Consider the following 23,362-nt stretch of genomic DNA (forward strand, 5'->3'; position numbering starts at 1 on the left):
TGTGTTCCATTGCAAATGACAAAAACATCCAAACTTCCACTTAAAAATTCCCGAAAACGGTTTATTTCAGTGTGTAGATAAAAAAAGAACAAAGAATAAAGTCTTTGTTTTCATGGTTTTTTTTATATTTATAGTTTTCTTTACAGAGTCTGAAAGATAATAGTGCTACAGTAATAAAAGGAAGAAAACTTCTTAAGTGACTGAGATTATATTGAAGTAATTAACATGAACAATGTTATAAATTGATCACACTGCACAGCTTTGATTCAGTTTCAAGTGTCCAAACTGTGTTGAATCTTCTATTAAAACATTACAATTAGAGCTAAATCCTTCTCAGTTCAGCTTTGTTGTTAATCTTCAGACTGCGTATCCGTACTTGCTGTCATATTCGACTGGTGTGTGTTTGACTGGTGTGTGTCCGTGGCTGTTGCTGGAGGGAGTGTGTGTGTGTCCTTCATTAAAAGAGCTCATCTCAGTCCCATCGACCTGGCAGTAAGTGACCTGTGGGTGCTGACTGCCGTTCCGGCTCCTATGGCGACTGACCGGGCGGCTCTCAGGAGGTGGAGCGTCCTCCCTGTTTGATATCGGAGCGGAACAGAACAACAGCGTTAAAGGATTTTACTACCAATCATTTCAGTTCAGTCATTTAAATTAAAATTTAGAGAACTGGTGCTTGATTTATTACATGGTATGGCTTAGAAGGCAACTGTAGAGGCTGAGTTTATGGAGTGAGCTTTCACAATATGAAATCAGGGCTGTGAAACAAATTTTGGGGTAGAGCTGCACTTTCAATGAAATGGGCTCAGTTAAACACTGGCTCTAGACAAGGCCTTTGCATTTTTTGCAGCCATTGTAGTTTTTACTACATGCTTGGAAGGGAAGGGTAATGCGAGGGGTATTCAGTTGGCTGCAATCTGTAACCACACTGTAAGAGGCCACTAAATCCTACACACTGCTACAAAATGTCATGGATGACTTATTTAAGTATATTATGTCTTATTTCCATTGTGGCCTTAAAAAATAAACAGAGATACAGGCGTTCAGGTAACTAGACAACATACTACCTATAAGGGAATCATCATTTTTACAATCAAATCATTGTTTAGTCAGTAAAATGACACAAAATAGTGATATTTCCAAGGTGACGGGAAATGCAGCTTAAAGGTGTTACATTTACAATCATCAATCATAAAAGAGGGAAATTCAGCAAACACTCACAAGATTGCATTTTTGTCTTGATACACAACTTGAAAGATGAATCGATTATTAAACATGTTAATTTCCGTGTAACAATTAACTGATAAATTAATTCATAATTTTAGCACTACTTAACGTCCACTGTACACTGAACCTGCTGTTATTTAGGGTTTGATAACTGAGAACCAGATTGTTTTTCGGGCTTTGGTATCCATATTTACCACAGTGGATGTACATCTATTTTCTAATGCCTTGTAGGTGAAAGGCATAAATCTTTGTTGTTGTCTGTTTGGAGAGCATTGAGCATTCATTCAAGAGCGCGTACTCTTGCTGAAACCCTGCTTTAACTTCTTCTATACTACTGAAGGATAAAATTAACTCTGGTGTTGATTTCAACCAGCAAACTGACAAAAAGCATACAATAGAATCTTCCCTCGTCAACACCGCTGCCAACACATAAGCTTAGAAGCTACTTTGCATTCTGCATTTATGTAACTTTGCAGTACCAGCTGGGATCTGCTCCTCTGTCAAAGAGAACACCCGCACAACTGATCGACTTTGGCATTTTCTGCTCCTCTGGAAGCCAAAGACTCTGGTAAAGGGAATACATTTGCTTTTGTTAAAGTGAAGTGGGAAATAGCGTGCATGGAGGCTGTGATTCTTGGGTGTATGGTGTGTGCCTGCTGTGAAGCAGAATGTGTACAAAACAAATACAGTAAAGTAAATTAAACACCAATTAGGTATCTAGTTTTAGGGCATTTCCGGGGTTGTTGTGCTCTGCCAGTGAAGTTATTTCTCTTATCCTTTTGCGTAAAAACAATTATCATGCAAAGAAAATTAACTAGTTTTTTTTTTATGGCTGTGGCTTCATACAGACTTTTATGGCATTTTATGATTTGTTAATTTGCATATTAAAAGGCAATTTGCTATTACTAATAAATGTTTTGGAAAGAACTATATTTAAAATGTTTGCTTCACTGAGCAACTGTAAAATCCTTCCAGTATGCCTGTGGTTTGTACTTCTTTAATTACTTCTTTTAAGCTACTTTAATGAAATATATTAATTACTTATTTAGACATGCTATATACTGCATATTTTTTACTTACGTACTTTTTTAAACCTGCTAGATAAATACGATTTTTATAGTAACAATGAATCAAATGATTAATGTGGAAAATGAAGCTCATAATGACAATCCCTCAGATACACTAATCATCACAGGTTTCCATATCTCCCCTATGAAGCTTTATGGCATCTTTCTTCTTTCTGTTTTGGTTTTATGGTCTGCAAATTTACCGTTTTGGTTGTGTCTCACTAGTGGTGTTTCACGATACAGCACTGTTCAATGGAAAGGTTCTGATAAACCCGCTGTGCGCTACCTGTCCCACACATCAAACAGTTTGCTGCTTGTTCCCGCTGCCCCAAAGTGGCCAGACATCTGTTATTGTGGGTTTAATATAATTTACCACCGTTTTACCCCAAATTTACACCAGATGTTACACACCACACTGATTTCAAGTCCTTATGGCGTAACCACTGTGCTCAGAACCATCTGTCCAGTCAGCAGGTGGTCAGAGTTGATGTGGATTGTGACATTTCTATTAGCAGAAGTGTGTCTGGATGTGACAAAAAAAAGTTTAGAAGAATACTTCCTGTGTGGATTGCCCTTTACACTAAGATAAAGCTGTTGATGTTGTATAGATTTATCAGTCTGCTTTTCAGTGTACATTTATATGTATATATATTTATTGGTGTATTTCATGTTCAAATGTGCACTTACAGCTCTGACGTATTGGTCCTGATGCAGGGTTGGAGTCTTATTTTTCTCACTGTATTAATGTATTTCTTTAGACGCAGAGAATACAGTAGCTACTTGAACTGATTTGATACTCTGCATGACTCATCTCTGAACTTGTTTCCCCCCTCTCAAGCGGTAGTGTTTACTTTTCATCTTGAGCATTCTATCTGACAGATGTGAGGGGAACTATTGTTATAATGGCTCAAATGATTCCCATCTCTCTCCTGTGAGCTTCTCACTAAGATGCCACAGTCTTGTGAAGAAAGTTGAACTCCTGTATGTCGCAGATATGGAGAGAGTCCGTGTCAGGATTGTGGCTTGAAGTGCTTCTCTGTCTCCAGTACATAACACTGTCCTCCCACACTGACACCGCTCCCATTTCACATCTACTTTGAAAGCATGTGGGTTGTTTTCAACTGCATATGAAGCATAACTCCAAACATTTTTTGGAGAACACTGTTTATTTGCTAAAGGAAAAGTCCTCTCAGAGATGTCAGGACGAGAGGTCAGCTACAGACGTTGGCCCCGGAGCAGCGTTGCATCATGTGCACAGACACAGGACCTGAAAAAGTCTGAACTAGGGTCTTCTGTTGAGACACACTGTCCCATGCTGCCCTTTTCAACTAGTTACACAGTTTGCACTGTTCCAGTGGAGGAGAGAGATCTCAACTAAAATAATATCAGCTCAAGAATTTACAAGTGAAAATTTGCAAATTACATACTTGCACCTGTGGACTGTGGAGTTTTGTCCCGAAATTAGATGTCCACCATACTGAATACTAAGAGCATATTGCTATTTGACATCGTAGTTTCTCCTACATGCTTGGAAGGGGAGGGTGAGGCGAGGGGCATTAAGTTAGCTGCAATCTGCAACCACACAGTAAGAGGCCACTAAATATTACACACTGTAGTACACCAATATCACCATCAATAATAATTACTCCAAAACAAATATCAAAAACGTTCATTCTAAGACTTTTATAAAGAGACGACAGGATAAAAGGAAATGAGAGATACGACAACAATCCCTGACAGGGCTGGAACCTGTAACGTTGTGCTTTTTGGTCAGCATCTTGACCTTTTAGCTACTTGTTGAACTAAAGGTGGTGAAACCTGATAGACCTACTCAAAGCTCTGTTGCTATAAATGTTACGTTCTGTCCTGAGTGGTTGTTGTATGGCTCCATCCTTCAAGGGCAACCGCATGAGCTCTTGAAATTGCGGTTTGCCAGCATCCTTAGGTTTAAACCCGACACAAACCAAATATATTTTATACTAATATACTTTTTACTTTAAGAGGTTTTCTCAGATATTCAAACCATAAACAAATAGAAGAAGAAAGAAAGAAAGAAGTCAAAGCAATGTGTTTTTGTATGTTATCCTAATGCAGCGTTATCCTTTGCTTTACATAAAGCACTTTCAGTATTTTTGAAAAGATGCTTTATGAATAACTTGACTTGCTTTGTCATAAAATAACTATCTAACTTTTTCCTAAACAACAACAAATGGCAGTACCTCTAGGCATGAGATCTATTGATCTCTACCATTTAGTTCTAAGGGGTATGTTACATTTAGAGTTTGCTTTGATTGACTTTAATATGCATTTCTTATATTGTTTATTTTTATATAGAAGCCTGTATAGACAGGGCAGTGGGCAAACTGTGCTGCCTGCCTTAAATGCAAAATTAAAAAAATAAATCTCGAAAACAACATCAGATTTACGTAACTGTGCTAGATTTTTCTCCTGCCATATAAACAGCTAGCTAGTATATGCATGGTGGTAAGGCAAAACCTTCACATTCACCTTAAGACCTTAAAGACATGTTGAAATATTTTCCAAATGTGCAGGATGTTGATGGGAGAGCAGATGGAGTTGAACCTTTTGCCTGCATTAAAGAAAAGTGGATAGTTGTCACTACGGTTTCCCCTGATAAGTTAAAGATTCTAATAATCGGGCGAGAAGACCACGAGTATTCTTCATTTTCTCAGTCGAATCTGTGCATGTTTTTTTTAGCTGCATCATTGTACACCAAGCAACAGCAAGGCAGACTTTGAACTTTACAAACCAAGTCTCAAAATGCCATCAAACCACAGAACTAACTGTGATGGAAGCAGAGAAGAATAGTAGTTAATGGAGCGGCTGCCCCACTGCTCTGTCAGTGAAGTCGGCTAAACCACTTTTGTATCATTCACTCTTGCAGCAGCCCGGCAAGAGAGATGCTCTGTGGTGCGCTGAGATTTCATAACTGAACAATGAGCAGGATGCACACTTTAATTTCTCTGTGTGAAAATCTGATGTCGAACGAATAGTCAAATCTTCATACTGAACAGCCAAATCCAATTTGACCCACAACATTCTGAGTGGTCCCTTGATATAACAACACCATATAACAACACCAATGGACCACTCAAAACAATAGCTAGTGTGTATATTACTTATTTACTTTTTGGGGGAGAGTCAGATGACAAGATTGATACCCCTGTTTTCTTCAAATATAAGGCCACAGCCAGCAGCAGGTTAGCTCTTAGCTTAGCACAAAGACTGGAAACAGGGAAACATATAGCTTTGTCTAGGGTTACAAAATGCGTAATAGCACCTGAAGTTCACTGATCAAGGCATTGCATCTCATTTGTTAATTTTGTAAAAAATAATTTGCTGTTTTACTGAGGTTTATGTGTCACACTATTTTATTGCCAGGCACAGCAACTTCTGGAGCCTTGTCTGGTTGCCTGGCAACTTCTCAGAGCCAAAAATTAGTTCGGCACATAAGCCCTATAAAGTGGCAAAGTGTTGTTTACTGCGTTTTGTTTGTGTGGATTAAACAAATGAGATATAACACATTGATTCGTGAGCATTAGAGATGCTGGCGGATTTTGTTACCATTATTCAGAAATGTCACTTTCCAGTGTTTTTTCAAGATTTAATCAACTGTATATTAATGCTGCAAGTAGAAGACAAGAACAACCAAGAATGTTTGTCGACACTAGAGAGCCTCTCAAGTTTCCAACTGTAAAGAAAGACGGAGATTCAACAAGAACAAAGAGTTGGAAACTTTTAATGAATCCAAACTCAGGCTTTCAGATGAAGCATACAACGGAACTGATGTTATTTATAATGTTATATTTGCATCAATGTACCTGAATAAAAACGGTTTGTTTCTGCACCTAAAGCCACGCATAACCTTGGATTTCAAAAGGATTTCATCAAATTGTCCTACACAATGTGAGGCTTCATATGAGATTGTACCCTGCCTGAGAGGACTAGACTGTTATCTCAAAGAGTCTTAAGTAAAACTACTTTTCTCCATTCCCGTTTCTTTCCTGGATTTAAATAAAGACTAGGTTTCAAGAAAGACTATGTTTCTTTTCTTATTCCTAATTTCTTTGATCTGTGTGGTTGTATATCTTGTAATGCACATATTATAATTGCCTCTCTGTCTTTTAAAGTTCGGTGGTTGACGACTGTTCTCGCTTGTGAAGCCAATTAATTTATTTTAATTAATTTATGCAGTTGTGTAAAATGTCCCACAAAGTGCACACAATAATGTTTTATCCAAACGTGCACGCCTTTTAACATAAACTCACAAGCTGACAAAACACAACACCAACAGAGGCAGGAGTTTCTTACTCATGGGACTTTTTTGGCGATCAATTAACACAAGGAGAAACTTGCCAGGTTGTGTGTGGATTTGTTCCCTTCCTGCTGCAGTTCATTTACTTTGTCTAACCGCCAAGCTGCCAACACCTTTAACTGTGCCCTACTGTCTCTGTTGGAGCTGCAGAGCTGTACGGTACCTGATGTCATTGGAAAACTCCTTCTCATAGTGATGTCTGTTGCTCAACTTCCAGTAGAGAAGCCCGAGGAAGACCAGCAGGATGAAGATGAGGAGCAGAGAACCCACAATGGTGCCGACTATCACAGCTGCTCTGTTTGGAGCTGTAAAATCAGTATGAATAATAAGAAAACTATTCCCTCAGAAGCTTTGTGGCAGAAAAGAACAAAGGGTGAAGAATCCATTATACTGTATTATTCTTATTCTCTAGTGGTTCCTGGCTTATTTTGGATGGTGACCCTTTAAAGTTAAAGATTGCCTCCTGACAACACCTCAACACAGATTGTATTATCAGTGTCCAATGAAAATCAATGATGTTTTGCCAAAATGTCAACTTTTCATGAAATGAATTTAATTTCTATGTTGTTGCTTTTTTTTGGCAAGAGTTAGATAAGAAGAGCAATGCAACTGTTATCTGTAAGTTATATATGAAGCTATTGCTAGCAGTTGGTTAGCTTAGTTCAGCACAAAGACTGGAAATAGGAAAAATACCTAGCCTGGCTCCGTCCAATTTCCCAACTAGCTCATTAATGAACACATTGCATCTTGTTTGTTTAACCTGTACAGTGTACAGTGTAAAAATATCCCAATGTGGTTTTACAGGGGATGTTGTGTGCTGAACCTCTTCCTGAAGACTTCGAACACATAACCAAACTATTTCTTGGCTGGGCGTGGTATCCACCTTCTCATCTCACCCTCAGCACGAAAGCAAACAAGTGCATTTCGGAAAAAATATCATTATTCTTTTAAGGCCTTATGGCTATATATTATGATAAAGCATGTTAGCCTCAGACCAAGAGTGATATTGTCTTCCAGAGAAGAATATTAAGACATATATACAAATAGTCTGCTTGGAGCAATAGTGTTTTTTCCCCCCACAAAATATGTATAATTCCATTAAAATCCTTAAAAATGTATCTTCTGCCTAATTAAATGAATATGCTAATTTTGTACTAAAAGTTTTTGTCTCCTGTTTTTGTCTCCTGCATCACTGCAAAGTTTATTCTCATTGTATGTGTGCAAGTTTCCACATCACACTTATATAAGTTACATACTGGATGAGGATTGTCTTCCAAACTATTCGTGATATGTGAAATAATGCTTGTAGGCCCCTTAAAAACGGATTTCTAGTTAGCATCAAAAAAACTTTAAGCAGGTGAATGTGAAAAAAATCCTTCTAGTGTAAAACTCTGTACATATATTATTCTGCACAGCGAAGCTTAAACATCCAGACGTAGGAACAAAAAGAAAATATTTTTGAGTGGAGGGGGAAATATTTGTAAAGGCCCATAGATTTTTTAAATATATCACAGAAAAATAAACACTGGAGAAAAATCTAAAAAGAAAAGGGATTTTTTTTCCTGTCACAACCTTGATCTATTTCTAGAATATCTTGTAAATGATCTTGCAAATCCGTTGCAGAGGGGTCCCGAGCTTAAGGGTTGGAACCTCTGGTCTAGGACAGCCCCATGCACTTGAAGTAAAAAGGAATGATTCCCTGCCTAAAGCCAAAAGTCTGAGCACTACGACTGGAAGTTATGGACTCAACAAGATGTAATATGGGGCCCTGCTCCACAGATCATGAGGCACACAAAGACAAACTCATTTTATGGATCTGCAGAATGGAGAGGGCTTGTTGGAGTCTAAACCCAGAGATGATTTATTCCATAATGGTATGCTGAATCACTGACTGTACTCCCTGCTGGAGCACTTACAGAAGATTCATTCCCTGTGAGACAGTTCTGGTATTTCTCTGTCTGTCTTATTCAGAGCTGTTCAGAGGTCCACTTATTTTCTGTTGCTGTTTATTTCTTGTTTCATTAAATTTATATGGCTAATAGGGAAAAGGCAGTGGAATCATTTCAGCATCACTCATGTGACTTGGTGTCTCAACAGCAGGAAGTCAGCGATGAAGAGTGGATGGCCAAAAAGGTTTAGTCTTCTGTGAACAAAGACATTTTTTTGCCATTGACTGTGACCTCCTGTCATCATTAGACAACATAATTAGGACACACTGATGCTTCGGAGCGCCATAGTTAAGAAACCCTGTGTGAGTGAGAAGTGGAGCAATGGGGGAGATTGTGGCACGACTACAAAGAGAGAAGACTTAAGAGGATGAAATCTAGGTCTTTCATGATAGCATGAGTGTGTCATGCGTGAACAGGAACAATGTGTGTGAAGGGGGTGCGTTCCTCTTACGTTTGTTCACTTTCAGGTTGATCCTGCAGTGTTCGGCTCCAACAGCATTGTTCACCTCACAGAGGTAGATTCCTGCAAAGCTCTGCGAGTGGTTGGTGATTTTCAGCTCCCCAGTCACGCTGTCTGAGAGAACATACACACCCACACAACGCAGATTAACACATGTTGGCTACATATGCTGTACATTCAGCATCTTGAAAATAGGGATGCTAGCAGGTTTCTCTACAAGCAGAAAGTGATGCATACTTAGGGCTCACAAATTATCACTTAAAAATATGATGATTTTTAAAAAGGACACCTGCTCACAGATTTCCACCTGTTATGTCTGCTTGCAGCAAAAACTTCTTGTGTCTCCGACACTGATCAATGCAGTTTACAGTAAACTATTTTGAGTTTTAGGGAATGTTTTGTGTTGAAAAGTGAGTGAAAAGAAATTAGAGAGAAAATGCAAATGATCTGCTAGTTATACACCCTCTAAGAGTCCCTGAAAGTAAGTAAACACTAAGCTACAAGGTGTTGTGCTGCACATCATTATCTTTTCATCAGGTTTTTACCTTGATTTTCGATCATTTTCACATAATTGAAAAATCGGAATAAACATTATTATTAGATTCTCTCATCTTGAAAATGAAAAACCAAAATAATAAGCATGTACTGTATATTCAACAAGAAAAGGGTTTCACTGAGTTTTGCTTACACAGAATGAATTACATAAAGAATAATTACATTCTTGTGTTGCTATATTCGTGGGGAATATCAGTGACATAATGCATTCCCTAGCCCCTTTACCCTAACCTTAACCATCATTTTAACCCTCAAACAGCCCTTTAAACTTGTAGTGTCCAGCATTCCGGTCCCCACAAACCTGTCAGACGCCACAAGTATAGTGGGCTTGCAGCTACTGGACCCCACAAATACAATAAAACAAGCCAACACACACACGCACACACACACACACACACACACACACACATTCTCTTTGATGTGTAGTAGCATCATGACGTCAGCAGAGGTCACGCTTACTCTGTGTGGCTGGAGCAGGCATGGGGCGTGCACTTTCTCTCCTCCATGTGTATTTCAAAGGAGTGGAGCCTTTTGCAGACTGGCAGTGCAGCGACACAGCTTCGCCGACCAGCTCCCCTCCCTCCACCCAGCATTTAGGCACAGACGGCTTCACTGAAATCATACAACAAATAGATAATTTCACGCTGCCACTTCCATTCCAATTCTTGAAAAAACTGTACAGCTTTATGGCTTTAGGATGAAATGGGAGGAACCATTTTGATTCTGGCTTGCAGATTCACACATTAGATGTTTTTATACGAACATTGCTCAAAAATCTTATTAAATATATAATGCCTTCATTACACATTATAAATATATATTTGAACATCAAAATCTATATGGAATGTAAGCTTAAAATTGACATGGCGAGCATGGAGTAGTGTCCTGTTTTTAAATGGATATAAATTGGCAGCAATTAAGGCTTGATTGATTATGTTACAACAATAGGGTAATTTGAACAACAACATTTCACACACTTAAGTGCATTATCCTGCATGTGCACAAGAAAAAATAGGAATGTCAAGTAATTCATTATTCATACATTTTCTAAGCCACATTCCTGATCTGGATCATACGAAGAACATGAGCTATTAAATGACTTGTTAGTTTCAGGACTGTCTGTTGTGCTGTTAGCATGAAAGGCATGAAAGCACTTAGAGGCTGTATATTGATGTGTGAGGCTTTGCTATTGATATTTATGATACACTCTGCTTGTTTTCATCAAAGGGGAGGTGATTTCAGCTGATAGAGCTTTTATACTAAGAGTGTGAATGTAAAGACCTGAGAAATACAGGTTACAATAATAAGGTTAATTTAAGCTGCTGCATGGACTATGCAAAATAAATGCTTCCATTAATCAGAAAATCTGCCTCAAACATGTGGACATTTTGAATGTTTCTTGTAGATGATGGTGAAATAAATAATTAAAAATAAGAAAATTATATTGTATTTTGTGTTAATATATGTTAGGAGTATGGTGTGTTTTGCCTCTGCTCTGTCCTGTGGCCTGTTCCAGGTACCGCCCTCCCCTGCGACTGGTCAAGCACACCTGTAGTAGTTTTAGCAATTATGCTGATTGCTTTAAAACAAAGACAAGGCCAGTGGGCCAAACCGCCAGATGTGTGCTGTACGTCGCTTGCGAAGCAGAGCCGTGTGGTGCTGTGTATCGTGTGCTATTTTTATCACTCCCTCAGTGGAGGGAGAGTGATATTCATATTTATTTGTTGGACCAGTGGTTGGTTTGTTTAGTTCATCTATTTTGTTAAAATGGTTGACACTTCCTATTTTTAAGGAAGTCACTTTATGATAATATTGAACTCCTCTTTTTTGACGTTTAAATAAATAGTTTGTCAGTACAAATCATTCTGTTTTCTCTCTTTCTTTAACACCCGGTTAATTATTAATTATGAATTATTGAGCTTCTTTTCCCCTGGATCTCACAACTGGGGTCTTAAAAATATATAATACAGTATTCTGTAAATCTCCCAATGAGTGACATACTCCACTCCACTTTCTACTCTGCTCATACTTTTCAGACAAGATGAGTTGAACTAGAATCAAGTAAATTACTTTAACCCTCTAGCAAATTTTAAGACTGAATACACTGACAAATGGCTTCAGGTGTGATTTCTGGCTTTTTTTTTAGTTTCTGATCAACTGCTCAATCTGTATCCATCAGTTATGAACTTCTTCCTTCACTTAATTCTTTTAGACTTTAAGTTTAGTGGTCAAACTGTGACCATAACTATCTCTATCAATGCAGCTATGTCTGTTTGCTCCATCAGCAGATTAAGCCAAAATCCATGTGCTGATGAAGACTGTGAAAATTGTAGTTTTGGCTGTTATGTGAGGACATGAATTGTACTTCTTGAAGCGAAAAAAAAAAAAAGGAAAAACACAAATTGTGCAATTTGACACAAATTTATGGAGCAATTTCTCACTGAATAAAACATATTTCTTTTATGGAACAAAACCTGACTGGTAAAAATCCCTTGATTTCCATGAGACCTTTAACAAAACTAACCTCTACAAAGCACTAATAGGGGGTGGAAATAACGATTTACTCTCCTTGCTCCTTGAAAGTTTTTTCAAGTTACTTTACGTGTAAGTATACATATTTTTCTTTCTTTTCTTTTTCTTACCTCACTACAATTCAATTCAGTTAGAGAGTGAAAAAGTTCACATGAAAATTCATGATGAACCACGTGAGAATGGAACAAAAGAGAATCGCCACATCTGTAGCTGCAGCAGAGAAGGAGTTGCTGCTTTGATAGTCCCTGCTGAGCACTCATTCAACTCAAAAGTTATTGAAAATGTTAAGGACTGCAGTGGGACAAGAGAGGTTGACAGAGGTTATATTAAGCATAGTGTGAATGAACTGAAAGAGATGAAAGTTGTAACCTAGAGCGGTTTGGTGCCGTGTAGTGCACAAACCAAACTCACTGATGGATGTAACTCACTCCCGGAGAGAGGACATCAACAACCACTGCGTTTGCCTAGCAAAGTTGCATTATGTGTGCGTGGTCTATGCAGTGCAGTGTGTGCAGACTGTCTTTTAGCTTTAATGTGTGTGTTTGTGGCTTGTAGCTGCCAATGAGTGTATATTGTTTATACATCTGTGTTTCTGCCTTGGTGATGCATTATTCTGCCTTTAAAGTGGCATGTTCTTTAATTTATGTAGTCTAGTCTTACTCTGCAATACTGTCCCACTACATGCTAATGCACTTTAGCCTAATATTCATATCATATAACATTATCATCATCATCATCATCATCATCATCATCATCATCATCATCATCATAACCCCCCCTTAAACAACTTTCAAAAACATAATGCAGTAACATTCACTCAGAGTACATTTTAACTGACCTACTTTTTACTTTTATCTGAGTACATTTTCACACAAATAATTTTTCTTTTACTTTAAGAACTTGAGCAAAAGATTCTGGCACTCTTTCCATCCTTGCCACTTATGGATACAGAGAATGGAATCATTGTAGTAGTGTTGTAGTCAATTTTCTTTGTTGCAAATTTTGTAATGCATACTGGCATGTGACAAGGAAATGTGACCTTCTTCAGTAAAATACACATCCCACAATATTAAGAGTGAATATGTGCAGCTTCCTTTTCCTTAAAACCAAACAGTACCATAGTTGTCAGAGGTGACATAAATAATGTAGCTAGGTGACATATGTTAACCCCAGGATGCAACCCAATGCCCAGTCTTACCCATTACCACCACTGACACCTTGCGCATGTCCACTCCAGGGGATTTCTTCACTTTACACTGGTAGGTAGCACTATGTGCAGGCGACAGCAGGGAGATAGAGAGTGAAGCATCGCCCATTGAAGGGTCACGAGCAGCAAAGCTGAGTCCTTTTGCAAGCGCATGGTTGCTGTGGACATATTTAGTGCCACTGGTATAGGACATGAGCTGATGGAAAACAAAACACAAAGAGTCAACAATGCTCTCAGTGACACTTTTAATTTATGTTAACTGACTAAATGTATATTCAACAATGTTTTCCCTATCAATATTAAATGAAACATTTGTGAGTTCATCTGTCCCCTATTGGTTAAACATTGATAAAGAAAGCTTTAACTTTGCAGTAGATAAATATTTAGATCAATTTGAATGAAGAGCTGGTAAGGACTGTACTGTTTAAATGTGCAATATAAAGCATTTAACTTGCACATTAATCAATAATTTGTACTGGTCACTTGTCTAAAGCAGCACATAATGGACCTGGTCAATCCTTGTATTGACTGTGATCCAGTGTCTGCTGCCTAAGGGCAGAGATTAGCAAAAAAACATCCCTTCATGTCTCCAACACTAATGACTCATTTAATTTAAAAGGCAAATGGGATAAACAACTAATTCCGTGAAATTAAAAAGGTGGTAGGAGTTCATCCACACTTCAGTCTCTTGAATTCTGATTTAGACACAAGTACATCACATGAAGATGAAAGAGTTGGACATTTCAGATGTGAATGAGATGTTTTAAAGAAACTGGTCCTGGCAAGGTTGTATGGACAGAAAGCATTCAATTGGTACACTATTTGATTAAAGCCAATCATTTGTTTGCATAACCTATAGTTAGTCTCAATAGTGAGTGCACAGCAGGTCTGCTGAAAATACAAAAATGCAGGCAATGTACATATTTTTCCAAGAATCAATGAATACATTTACTGTTTTATTGTAGGATATTTTTATATCTTGCCAAAGATTTGTACCACATAGGATGTTAGTGGAAATTACTGGAACACACACACACACACACACACACACACACACACACACACACACAAAAGGTTGCCTTAACAAGTGACCCTACATATGTGTATTTACATATTTACAATATTTGCACCATTATCACTCTACTTCTTACCATCTGGTCTTTCTGCGTGGTGTCTGGACTGACCACAGACCATTCAATGTCAAGCTCTCCGCTGTCAGAAGGGCTCGGTGTGTAACTGCAGCCCAAAGTCACACTCTCTCCCTCAGCCTTCTGGATAGTCTGTGGACCTGTGGACGTCACCTCCATCCCGAGAGTATATTTCAGTTCTATAGAAATTCATACAAGTCTTGAAATTAATTACAGACACATAATAGCTGTTTCATAATCCCTTATTGTAATCCTGAAGGATAAATATTATGTGCTGTCATTCAGCAGAGCCTTTTTGCACAGTAGCCAGAGTTCATAGTTTCCATGCACACATTTTTATGGATACATTTAATATCTGTACATATTATTTAAAGGAGGAGGCCTGGCTGAAAACAAAAACACAAAGACAATAGTTGCACTCAAATGCCACACAGGAATAAAAAATGGCTTGAGGAGGAAGTACAATTAAATATCAATTTGCCTGATTCTGTTTGGATTATAGAGACACATTAAAAGTCTTGAGACAAAACACATAATATGAAAACTGGAATTACACTCAAATTGGCTTTCAAAGGGATATAAAAAGATATCACTGTAGCCTTTAGAACATTTCCAAATTTCCTTTTTTCAAACTAGATGTGTATATAAGATCTGCAGTCTAAGAGCCCCACCCTGAAGAAAAAACAAGCTAACATATGAGCTCAAATCCAAACAACATGAGGGACATCAACAATCGTCTGGAGGCATAATCTCAAAACCTGATTGGACAGACAGTGAGCGCCATGGTAACATGTGGTGAAGCTTACACCACTGAGGCCTTCAGCTCAGCGAAGTTTAACAGAGACATGCAAGATGCTTCATTCAATACCTCGCAATAACAATACAGTGCAGCAGCTCTCTGTGCCTGTATGTGTGCGCTTGTCTTTATGTGCTTGTATGTCTGTACTTACCTGTGCTCAAGAGACTCGCCGTGCATAACAAGAAGGCAGACAACCAGGGCGGGGAGCTGAGGAAGAACGCTGACCTCAAACGACTGCAGCTTTGTCTGAACATAGCGGCCCTGTTAAAAATCATTAAGAGCAAGTGGTCAAAATGACTGAGATTCAAACAGACAGGCAGTACAGTGTCTTAACATGTATAATATATGCGAGTGAAATTGGTTTTCTGAATTGTTAAGAACTGTGCGCTTAGAGAAAAAATTAGGAGAAATGACAAAAGTTTATATTGATATTACCTGCATGCAGATACTACATCCAAACGTCTGGTAATAGAATACAAAGGAATAAGCAGCAGGGTGCTGCCTGATCCTCTTGCTTTGCAGGGAGCTCCTCCTTTACTTCCTTCTCATTACCATGAATCCTTCCGATTGGATAGTTGCTCCACCTGTTTTACCTGTTTACCAAGGGTTTCCCTCTGTTTTACTATTCAGCTGTTAATATTACCCTTAACGCCAAATTGTTAAGTATCTGTAAGTATGAAAACCAAAGATAACAAAATGATGTAAAATAAGATTTCAGTCAAATTAGATAAAACCAATGGAAATGTGTTTAAGGAAATGAGTAGCTTGGCAGCTGAATAATAAGACACAGACCTTTGGTAAACAATTGAAACTAGGGACCGACCATACAATATGCCGGGGTTTCTACTGATAAGGTGGTTGGAAACTCAAGGTGCTAATTTGTGTGTACTGAAACCAAAACATATGCGACACAATGCTGCTTTGTCCGCAGCAATTAATGCTTGAATTCCTTTCACACTTTCCCATCAGTCATTAACTGTTCATTTATTTGGATAAAAAGCAAACAAAACAAAGAAATGACAGTTCAAAACTTTAAACTTTAAATAAAAGAAGAAAAAAATCATCTGCCTCCACCTGCACAAGGAAACACACAGCTATTGTACACTGCCCTCTCATTTGTTGCATACACAATACACCATACACCACTTTAGCACGTCTCATTTGTCAGATGTCCGTGGTTTCAAGTAATAAGGAAGACAAAGAGAGCATGCGAGGTCTCAAGTGACAAGGAACTGGTTGTTCAGCCAGTGAGGTTTGTAAACATTACCAGGATGTATGAAAAAAAACTACAAAGCTTATCTCTGTGCCAAATCTAAAGGGACACAGCCATTACAAATAAGAAACGGTGGGGTGCCCTTCAGTGGAAACATGTAGAAAATGGATTAGCGATGAAGGATAAAGAGCTTTATCTCCAGTTGTATTAAAATATCAAACACTTCTTTTACATTTTTATGTGAATTTTCTCTTGTAGTCACCACATTTATTTCACAAGCTTTGGGCAATTCTTTTTTAAAAAACAATTTTTATTTATAGCCACCAGCTGCTAAAGTAGACTTGTCAGACACAGAGCCAGATCCATCTAAAAACCAGCTAAACTCCTCTCTGACCCCCACACACCCACTCTTTTTAAGATTTGAGCGGCTCAGTTCATATAAACAACTACTTTCAAGACAGTATTACAGAAAGCAATACAGAAATGAGTTGCATTATATTTCAGTGCTTTAAAAGAATAAAACTACTAACTAACTACTAAACTACTCACTTTTAACTTTAATATGAACAAAAATGAGGTTAGGTTAGATTAGAATTAACTCTGCACACAGTAGGTACCAGTACAACAAAACACAGTTCAGCTATGTTATACAGTACGTATGTTATGGAGTATCATCCCTCTGCAAGTATTGCTTGTCCATTATGGTAGAGAGCTGGGAAGTGTAGAGTGAATATTATTATATTTCATCAGGTGCACAGAAATACGACTGCAAATTAATGCTACTGTTGCTTCAAGTCTGCTGGATGCACAAACAAGCAGTTGTTTGCTCTAGGTATTTTACCAACTTTGAATCAAATGCTAAACAGAACAGGTAATTGGGACACATACCTACTCACAGTTAAAACTGTTAATGTTCATTACTGAGCTAGCAAGCTCACCAGCTTTCAAATGATAAATAAAACACCCAAGACCACACAGTTATCATCACCATTAAATAAAAAAACACAAATGTGTGTAAACATTGTACAACATGAGTTTTTGGCCTCGCCTTAGTAGTTGGACACCATACACACCTACATGCCAAGTTTGGCTCCTCTGGGACTAATGTTTCTTGAGCTAGAAAACAGCTTTAGTGGAGAAAAATAAACAAAGACTCAAGAAAACAGGCAATCCAAGCGAATACAGCAGGGAGTTTCATTGCTTGGATACACGAGTCCTGGAAAAAATTTACATATAACTCTTACTTGTTTCACCAACCCTTGCTGGCATGCTTTTTATGTAACTGTGTTATAATATCTCAATACCATTTTTCAAATGAAGTTCAGCTATTCTTCAGATCTGAATGTCCTTGTCGTTTTGGAAGATTTCTCTGATTGGAAGAAAATAAACCAGCCAAGTGAAACTCAAAGTGCTAGTTCTCACAACACAGACAGAATACACTGTCATGCCCCTGACCCGACTAACTGACTGTTTGTTTGTTTGGCACGCACAGTTTGGCTTTGGTGTCTTGCCTTATGCAAATCCAACTACTAACCACAGTGATTTGCACCGCCACATGCCTGATATTTTACTTTATTATATGATTTATTTTAATTTACTCAAAGCAGTTTGCAAAAATTATATATATTAATATTATTAAATTATATACTTACAAATATATCTGTAGAAATGAGACCAAAAAACAGAAAATATATCTGAGTAAATAAGAGTACATTGATTTATACAGAGTTGCATTATGACTCAACATTTACATTCACTTGGTTGATTTCTTTTGTTTCACTCCAATGAGTTCAAAAGCTTCATTTTGTGGACAAATGTTTTCCATTTCATACATTTTAATCTGTTTGCCCATTTCCTGTGGAAGGTGCATTCTCACTGAGCCAATGTAATACATTTCCTCAAAAGAATATTTAATAAGGATGAATGTCTATAATCTTTTGGGATTACTCCCCATACTGCAGCATTAGGATTCATTTGCAGGGATATCTGCAGAGCACCATTTATGAAAAGACTTCGGTCCAGAAGTCCATCAACTTGGTACACAACCAAAAGACAACTAGTAATTTGCAGATTATTCTCCTTCCTCCAGCAGTCTCTCGCTAGAACTGGATTTCTTTTTGCCATTTAGTATGGGGTCAAAAAAAAACATTTTCAACTGGGTTAAGGTTTTTCCATGTGGTAAATTTCAATATGTTCTTCAAGCTCAGGCACCTATTTATTTTTAATTTCCATAGTACTGTATTGTGTCATATTATCAAATACAGATATGAAGCCTCTTGTGTATCAATCTGAAGGTCTTTGGCATCAAAATGGCTGAGAACCACTGAATTACTTATTATTATTATATCCCATTCAGAGTTAGTCAATAAAGTACTGAAAAAAATATTTTTATTTTCAGATAGTTAGAGTTGGGTTGTTTGGCACATATTGCTTCTTTCAGGCTTGTCTTGGAGCTGAAGTTGTTAAAAAGACAACATGGTCCAGTATGACTTTCAGTTCAGACTAACTTGACTCACATTAAGTCACCTCTGACAGCATACTAACTTATAATTCCATAAAATTAACACTCTGGTATTACACACCTATTGCTTGTTAACAGAATAACTTAATTACTATGACAATGTGTGACAAGACAAGTCAAGTGTTAATTCTGAAGACACCTCTACTGTTCAAAAGCCTTCTTCCGGCTTCCTTTATTGCTGGGATTTGTACAGCCCAGTCTCTGCCAAGTAGGTCACACACTCAACAGTTGTTCACAGTTCCAAAGTGCACTGTTACGAAAGCAGCCCAGGCTTTGCAAGATAACCTAACTGATACGGAGAAGAAAAGGGAATACAAGTCGGATTTCTGTTCCTGATTCCACTGTTTACCAGTACACACTAAGTTGGCACAAAGAACTTCAGCACTTCAGCTTGACTATGACTGCAGAAATATGGGACGTTATTATTGTTGGCGCTGGACTGTCTGGACTGAGTGCAGCTCATTTGCTCAAAAAAAGGAATGCCAAGTTGAGAATACTGATAGTGGAAGGAAAAGGTTTGTAAAAGTATATCATTAGTAAAAGCAATTGGTAACTTGAAGTGGTGGGTCATTTTATAGTGAATGCTTTCAGTTGTGTTATTGCTGAAAAGAGGCATTGCTCTAAGTCGTGTCTGGTGTTGCCATGCAGATCGGGTGGGAGGTCGCACACTGTCTACTGAAATACCGGCTGCCAATGGTGTTGATCGTTGGGACTTTGGAGGACAGTGGGTCGGAAGGTAATGTTCAAAGTCAAAAACTACAAGAATAACAAAGTAGTAACATTTCAAGGGTCAATCCAGTTGAAATCACATTGCTATTTATGTTTCTGGTGTGTGATTATGTATGTTTCTAGGAGACAGTGTAATATTTTGCTCTTGACAGGAATTTGTTATTTTGTTTTCTGAAAGCCATTTGAACTTGCAGCAGAGTTGCACTGAACATATGGCAAAGCAAGCAATCTAACAGCAGTGATTTTGAAGTGAGCTGCTAGTATGCAGTTCAAAGTCAGTCAGACATTTCACCAGTTCATTATGGAGTCAAAGGAAACACTGAAGATGAACTTCATCATTAAATCATTAGGGCTTGTAAAGTCAGAACAGGCAGAAAATCTGACCTCAGTTAGAAAAACGACCTTCATCCGCATTATAATTGTTATAAATTTACTTTTTGATGGACACCTGGTGGTTAGCACTGTCACCTGACAGCAAGAGGGTTCTGGGTTTGAACCTGCCGACTGAATGTGATGCACTTGGAGACACAGGCTGGGGATTTTGAGTTTCAAGAATAATGATGTCAATCACAAGCAATTAAGGTTCCAATAATTGCCCATTTATCAGAGAATCTTTGAATAAGATTACTTCAAGAAAAACAAAAGATTTCTAATGACTCATAGTGACTCATCATGGCTGATACAAGGTTTATATAATTTATAGTGGAAAGAATCGAATGTGGATGTGTATTGTTCAGTGTTGTGTTGGTAGGCTGCTATTGTGCTGAAAAGGCCATTGATTGCACTGTGTATGCTGCACTACTGCTGATTATATTACAAACTAGTCCTGCAACTTGTTTTACTATATTTTGTTGTATGTATAGGTGTGCATATATGTGCATGTATGTAATATTTCCACTATTGTTTAATTTATATTATGACATTATACATTTTTATTCCCATGGACCCAGGGAGAGCAGCTGAACAGGCAATGGAAATCCAAATAAACAAGCAAATAAACACTACAGATTATGTCAGCTATGTAGAAAATAACATTTCTTTTTAAATTTTTTTTAGAACTTAACACGTGTTCAGGCTCACTTGTCTTTCAAGGTTCTTGTCTTTATCAGCCCTTTCAATGTGTCTAGTTTCAATATTTAATGAACAGCTCCTTGCTTTTTCAACCTTCCAACCTTGAAGTAAACCATGAGATACCAACTACAAACCAATCCCAAAACTGCCTAATTTCCTTAGGTTTTGGAGCAATAACTCATTCAAAGTACCATGAATGTTTTTGCTCAATTTCAGTTGGGATTTAGACCGCTGCACAGCACAGACTGCTCTGATCAAAGTAACAAACTATCACATATTTGTTTCTACGAGCTGTCTAGCGAGTAGCCTAGAACCTGTAGTAAACTGCTTGCAACAGAACAGCTCAAACTGAAAACTTGTGAGGAGCAGACCACTTTGATGACTTTTTAATATAGAGAGGAGAGAGCGTCTTTCAGGTGCAGATTTTTCCAGTTGTTCAAGGACTCACCAGACCAAAATATTCTCAAGCCTACTTCTCTAAACTCAGAATAACTGCAGTTATGATTATGTATCATCTAAAAGTGTAAAAACCCTACAGCAAATCCTCAAATACTGTAAACATAAGCATCAAATAAATGGCTTCCCTTTTCTTTCAGCACCCAAACACATATCTTGGAGCTCATAAAGGAGCTGGGCTTAGAGACCTACCCGCAATTCAGTGTTGGCAAGAAGGTGCACCACACGGGCGGACCAAGTGCCAAAGTTCGCACCTACAGAACCAGTATCCCTGCTCTATCCCCACTGGTGCTAATGGACATCACCCAGCTCTTCTGGAAGGTGAGGGAACAGACTTACACAACAGTATTCTATACTTAGGACTATGTTAGGTAAGAGGTAGATAAGGTATAAGGTAGATAACCACAACTCTCAGTGGACAAATATGATACTTACAGTTGAGTAGTGGTTTAATTAATTTCTTGTTGACTTTTTTGTAGAAAAAGATACGATTCAGATCTTACAACCATACATTTTCATAATCATCTTTATTGTCCAATATCCTTACCATGCCGGGAATCGATAAGAAGTCCCAAATGGATGTGGTAATGGTATTTTACATTTATAATGCAGTGTACTTTTGGATTGGTAGGACAAGAGTATATTTATCACACAACTAAAAATGTCCTGCCCAGGATAAATGGTTAGAGTAGCAGTGGGAAGTAGAAAGTGTGGGGGGAAAATACCCAAGTAGAATCATATTTGGCAGTCTCCAACTATTTTATTGTATCAATGGGATGCTTTTGGTTCACAGTGGTAAATCATGATGTGTGGGTGTGTGTTGTGTCTCGTGGTGTTAAGTGTGTTAATTTTAGTCATGTTCATGTTTAGTGTTTCATGTTTAGTCCTTCCTGTTTTATTTTGTACTTACCTTTTCCCTCACAATTCAGACCCTGACTTCCTCCCTTTGTGTGATTTTCCCCCCTTTGTAATTGTCTGCGCTGCCCCTGATTGTTTTCACCTGTTTTCACTTACACCTGGTATAAATAGTCCTTGTCCTTGTCTTTGTCAGTTTGTCTTGTTCAGTTGGTAGAAAGAGTATTGTCAAGTGTTCCAGCCCAGTGTTCAGGTTATTTCATGTTTGAATTGAAGTTTGTGTTGCCTTGTTTTGCACTTTGATATCCTCCTTGAGATCACCTTTTGTTTGAATTTTATTTTGGATTAAAAAAAATAATTTTGCTACATCTTCGTCTGTCCCAGAGTCATGCATTTGAGTTCACCAGTATTGTGTCAGAGGTCTTAACAGTGTGTTGTGGCTGTATTTTTCCCCATCAGATTGACAGATTGTGTGCCACAGTATGTGTGCATGATCCTTCGAGGACCCCTAACGCTTTTGAACTGGACAGTATGACCCTGCACTCGTACATTGAGCAACATGCCTGGACTGCAGGTCAGGGTTAAGACTACCTCTATCTTAACCAATAAAGCATGCTGAGTTCCTACTTTGTGTTGGTTGTGCACACAGTTGGTGATTTATGGTGGAGATAATAAAGACATTTGAGTATAACATACTAATTAGATGCTTTAATAAAATCATTAGTGACAGAATTTTATAAAAAGACTGATGTAATGCTCATTTATTGAAAAAAAAATAAATAAATAAGATGAATGAATGTATTATTTGTAACTATGTTTTCATAATCAGCTGAATATAGGAACCGTTATGTTTATGTTAGCTTTTAGAATGAGCCGTTTATGTCTACAGATGCTGCTGGTCGCCTTCCGTGGTTGTAAACTCAAGTATTGGATACACTGAAATTTGACCTAATAATGGCACTATGAAAGGTCAGGGGATTGACATGACAAGTAACAAATAATGGCATCTACTGTACGTTTAACTACAGATTTAATTTGATTATAGAAAAGTCGTCATCATCATCTCAGGTGTTTCTTGAACTACGCTCTATACTTAATGCAGCAGACTAAATTGCAGGCTTTTTACAATGCAAGCGATATAATGGGATATAACTTTGCAGAACACTGTCATTGCAGGGAAATGCATATTATTACTGAATGTGTGAGAGCTTAAGTATGTATTCAATCATCCCCTTCTGCC

General features: G+C 37.9%; 2 protein-coding genes across 2 annotated transcripts in view; one reads left to right on the plus strand and one right to left on the minus strand.

Annotated features, from left to right (window-relative positions):
- Positions 1–40: 40 nt before the first annotated feature.
- Positions 41–15,829, minus strand: LOC127370947 (coxsackievirus and adenovirus receptor homolog). The gene is made up of 8 exons (XM_051413466.1): positions 15,713–15,829; positions 15,429–15,538; positions 14,482–14,657; positions 13,322–13,526; positions 10,051–10,203; positions 9,028–9,150; positions 6,791–6,932; positions 41–574 (listed from the first exon to the last, which is right to left on the minus strand). The coding sequence occupies exons 2-8, from the start codon at positions 15,529–15,531 to the stop codon at positions 358–360; spliced, it is 1,119 nt and encodes a 372-aa protein (XP_051269426.1). The 5' UTR covers positions 15,532–15,538; positions 15,713–15,829; the 3' UTR covers positions 41–357.
- Positions 15,830–19,208: 3,379 nt separating this feature from the next.
- Positions 19,209–23,362, plus strand: part of si:ch211-127i16.2 (probable flavin-containing monoamine oxidase A) — a 38,559-nt gene continuing 34,405 nt past the window's right edge. Inside the window, exons 1-4 of the mRNA XM_051413465.1 lie at positions 19,209–19,526; positions 19,660–19,747; positions 21,408–21,588; positions 22,582–22,696. Of these exons, the coding sequence (XP_051269425.1) occupies positions 19,409–19,526; positions 19,660–19,747; positions 21,408–21,588; positions 22,582–22,696 (502 nt within the window). The 5' untranslated portion in view covers positions 19,209–19,408. The remainder of the gene's footprint in view (positions 19,527–19,659; positions 19,748–21,407; positions 21,589–22,581; positions 22,697–23,362) is intronic.

This window comes from Dicentrarchus labrax, unplaced genomic scaffold (genome assembly GCF_905237075.1).
Source record: "Dicentrarchus labrax unplaced genomic scaffold, dlabrax2021, whole genome shotgun sequence".
NCBI classification, from domain to species: domain Eukaryota; kingdom Metazoa; phylum Chordata; class Actinopteri; family Moronidae; genus Dicentrarchus; species Dicentrarchus labrax.

Excerpts from the sequence above, each read along its gene's own strand:
- LOC127370947 (XM_051413466.1), bottom strand. The coding sequence starts at position 15,531 with ATGTTCAGACAAAGCTGCAGTCGTTTGAGGTCAGCGTTCTTCCTCAGC. Across the intron at positions 13,527-14,481 it reads CCACGCAGAAAGACCAGATG|CTCATGTCCTATACCAGTGG; the intron begins GTAAGAAGTAGA and ends GTTTTCCATCAG. Across the intron at positions 10,204-13,321 it reads GGTGTCAGTGGTGGTAATGG|TGAAGCCGTCTGTGCCTAAA; the intron begins GTAAGACTGGGC and ends GTATGATTTCAG.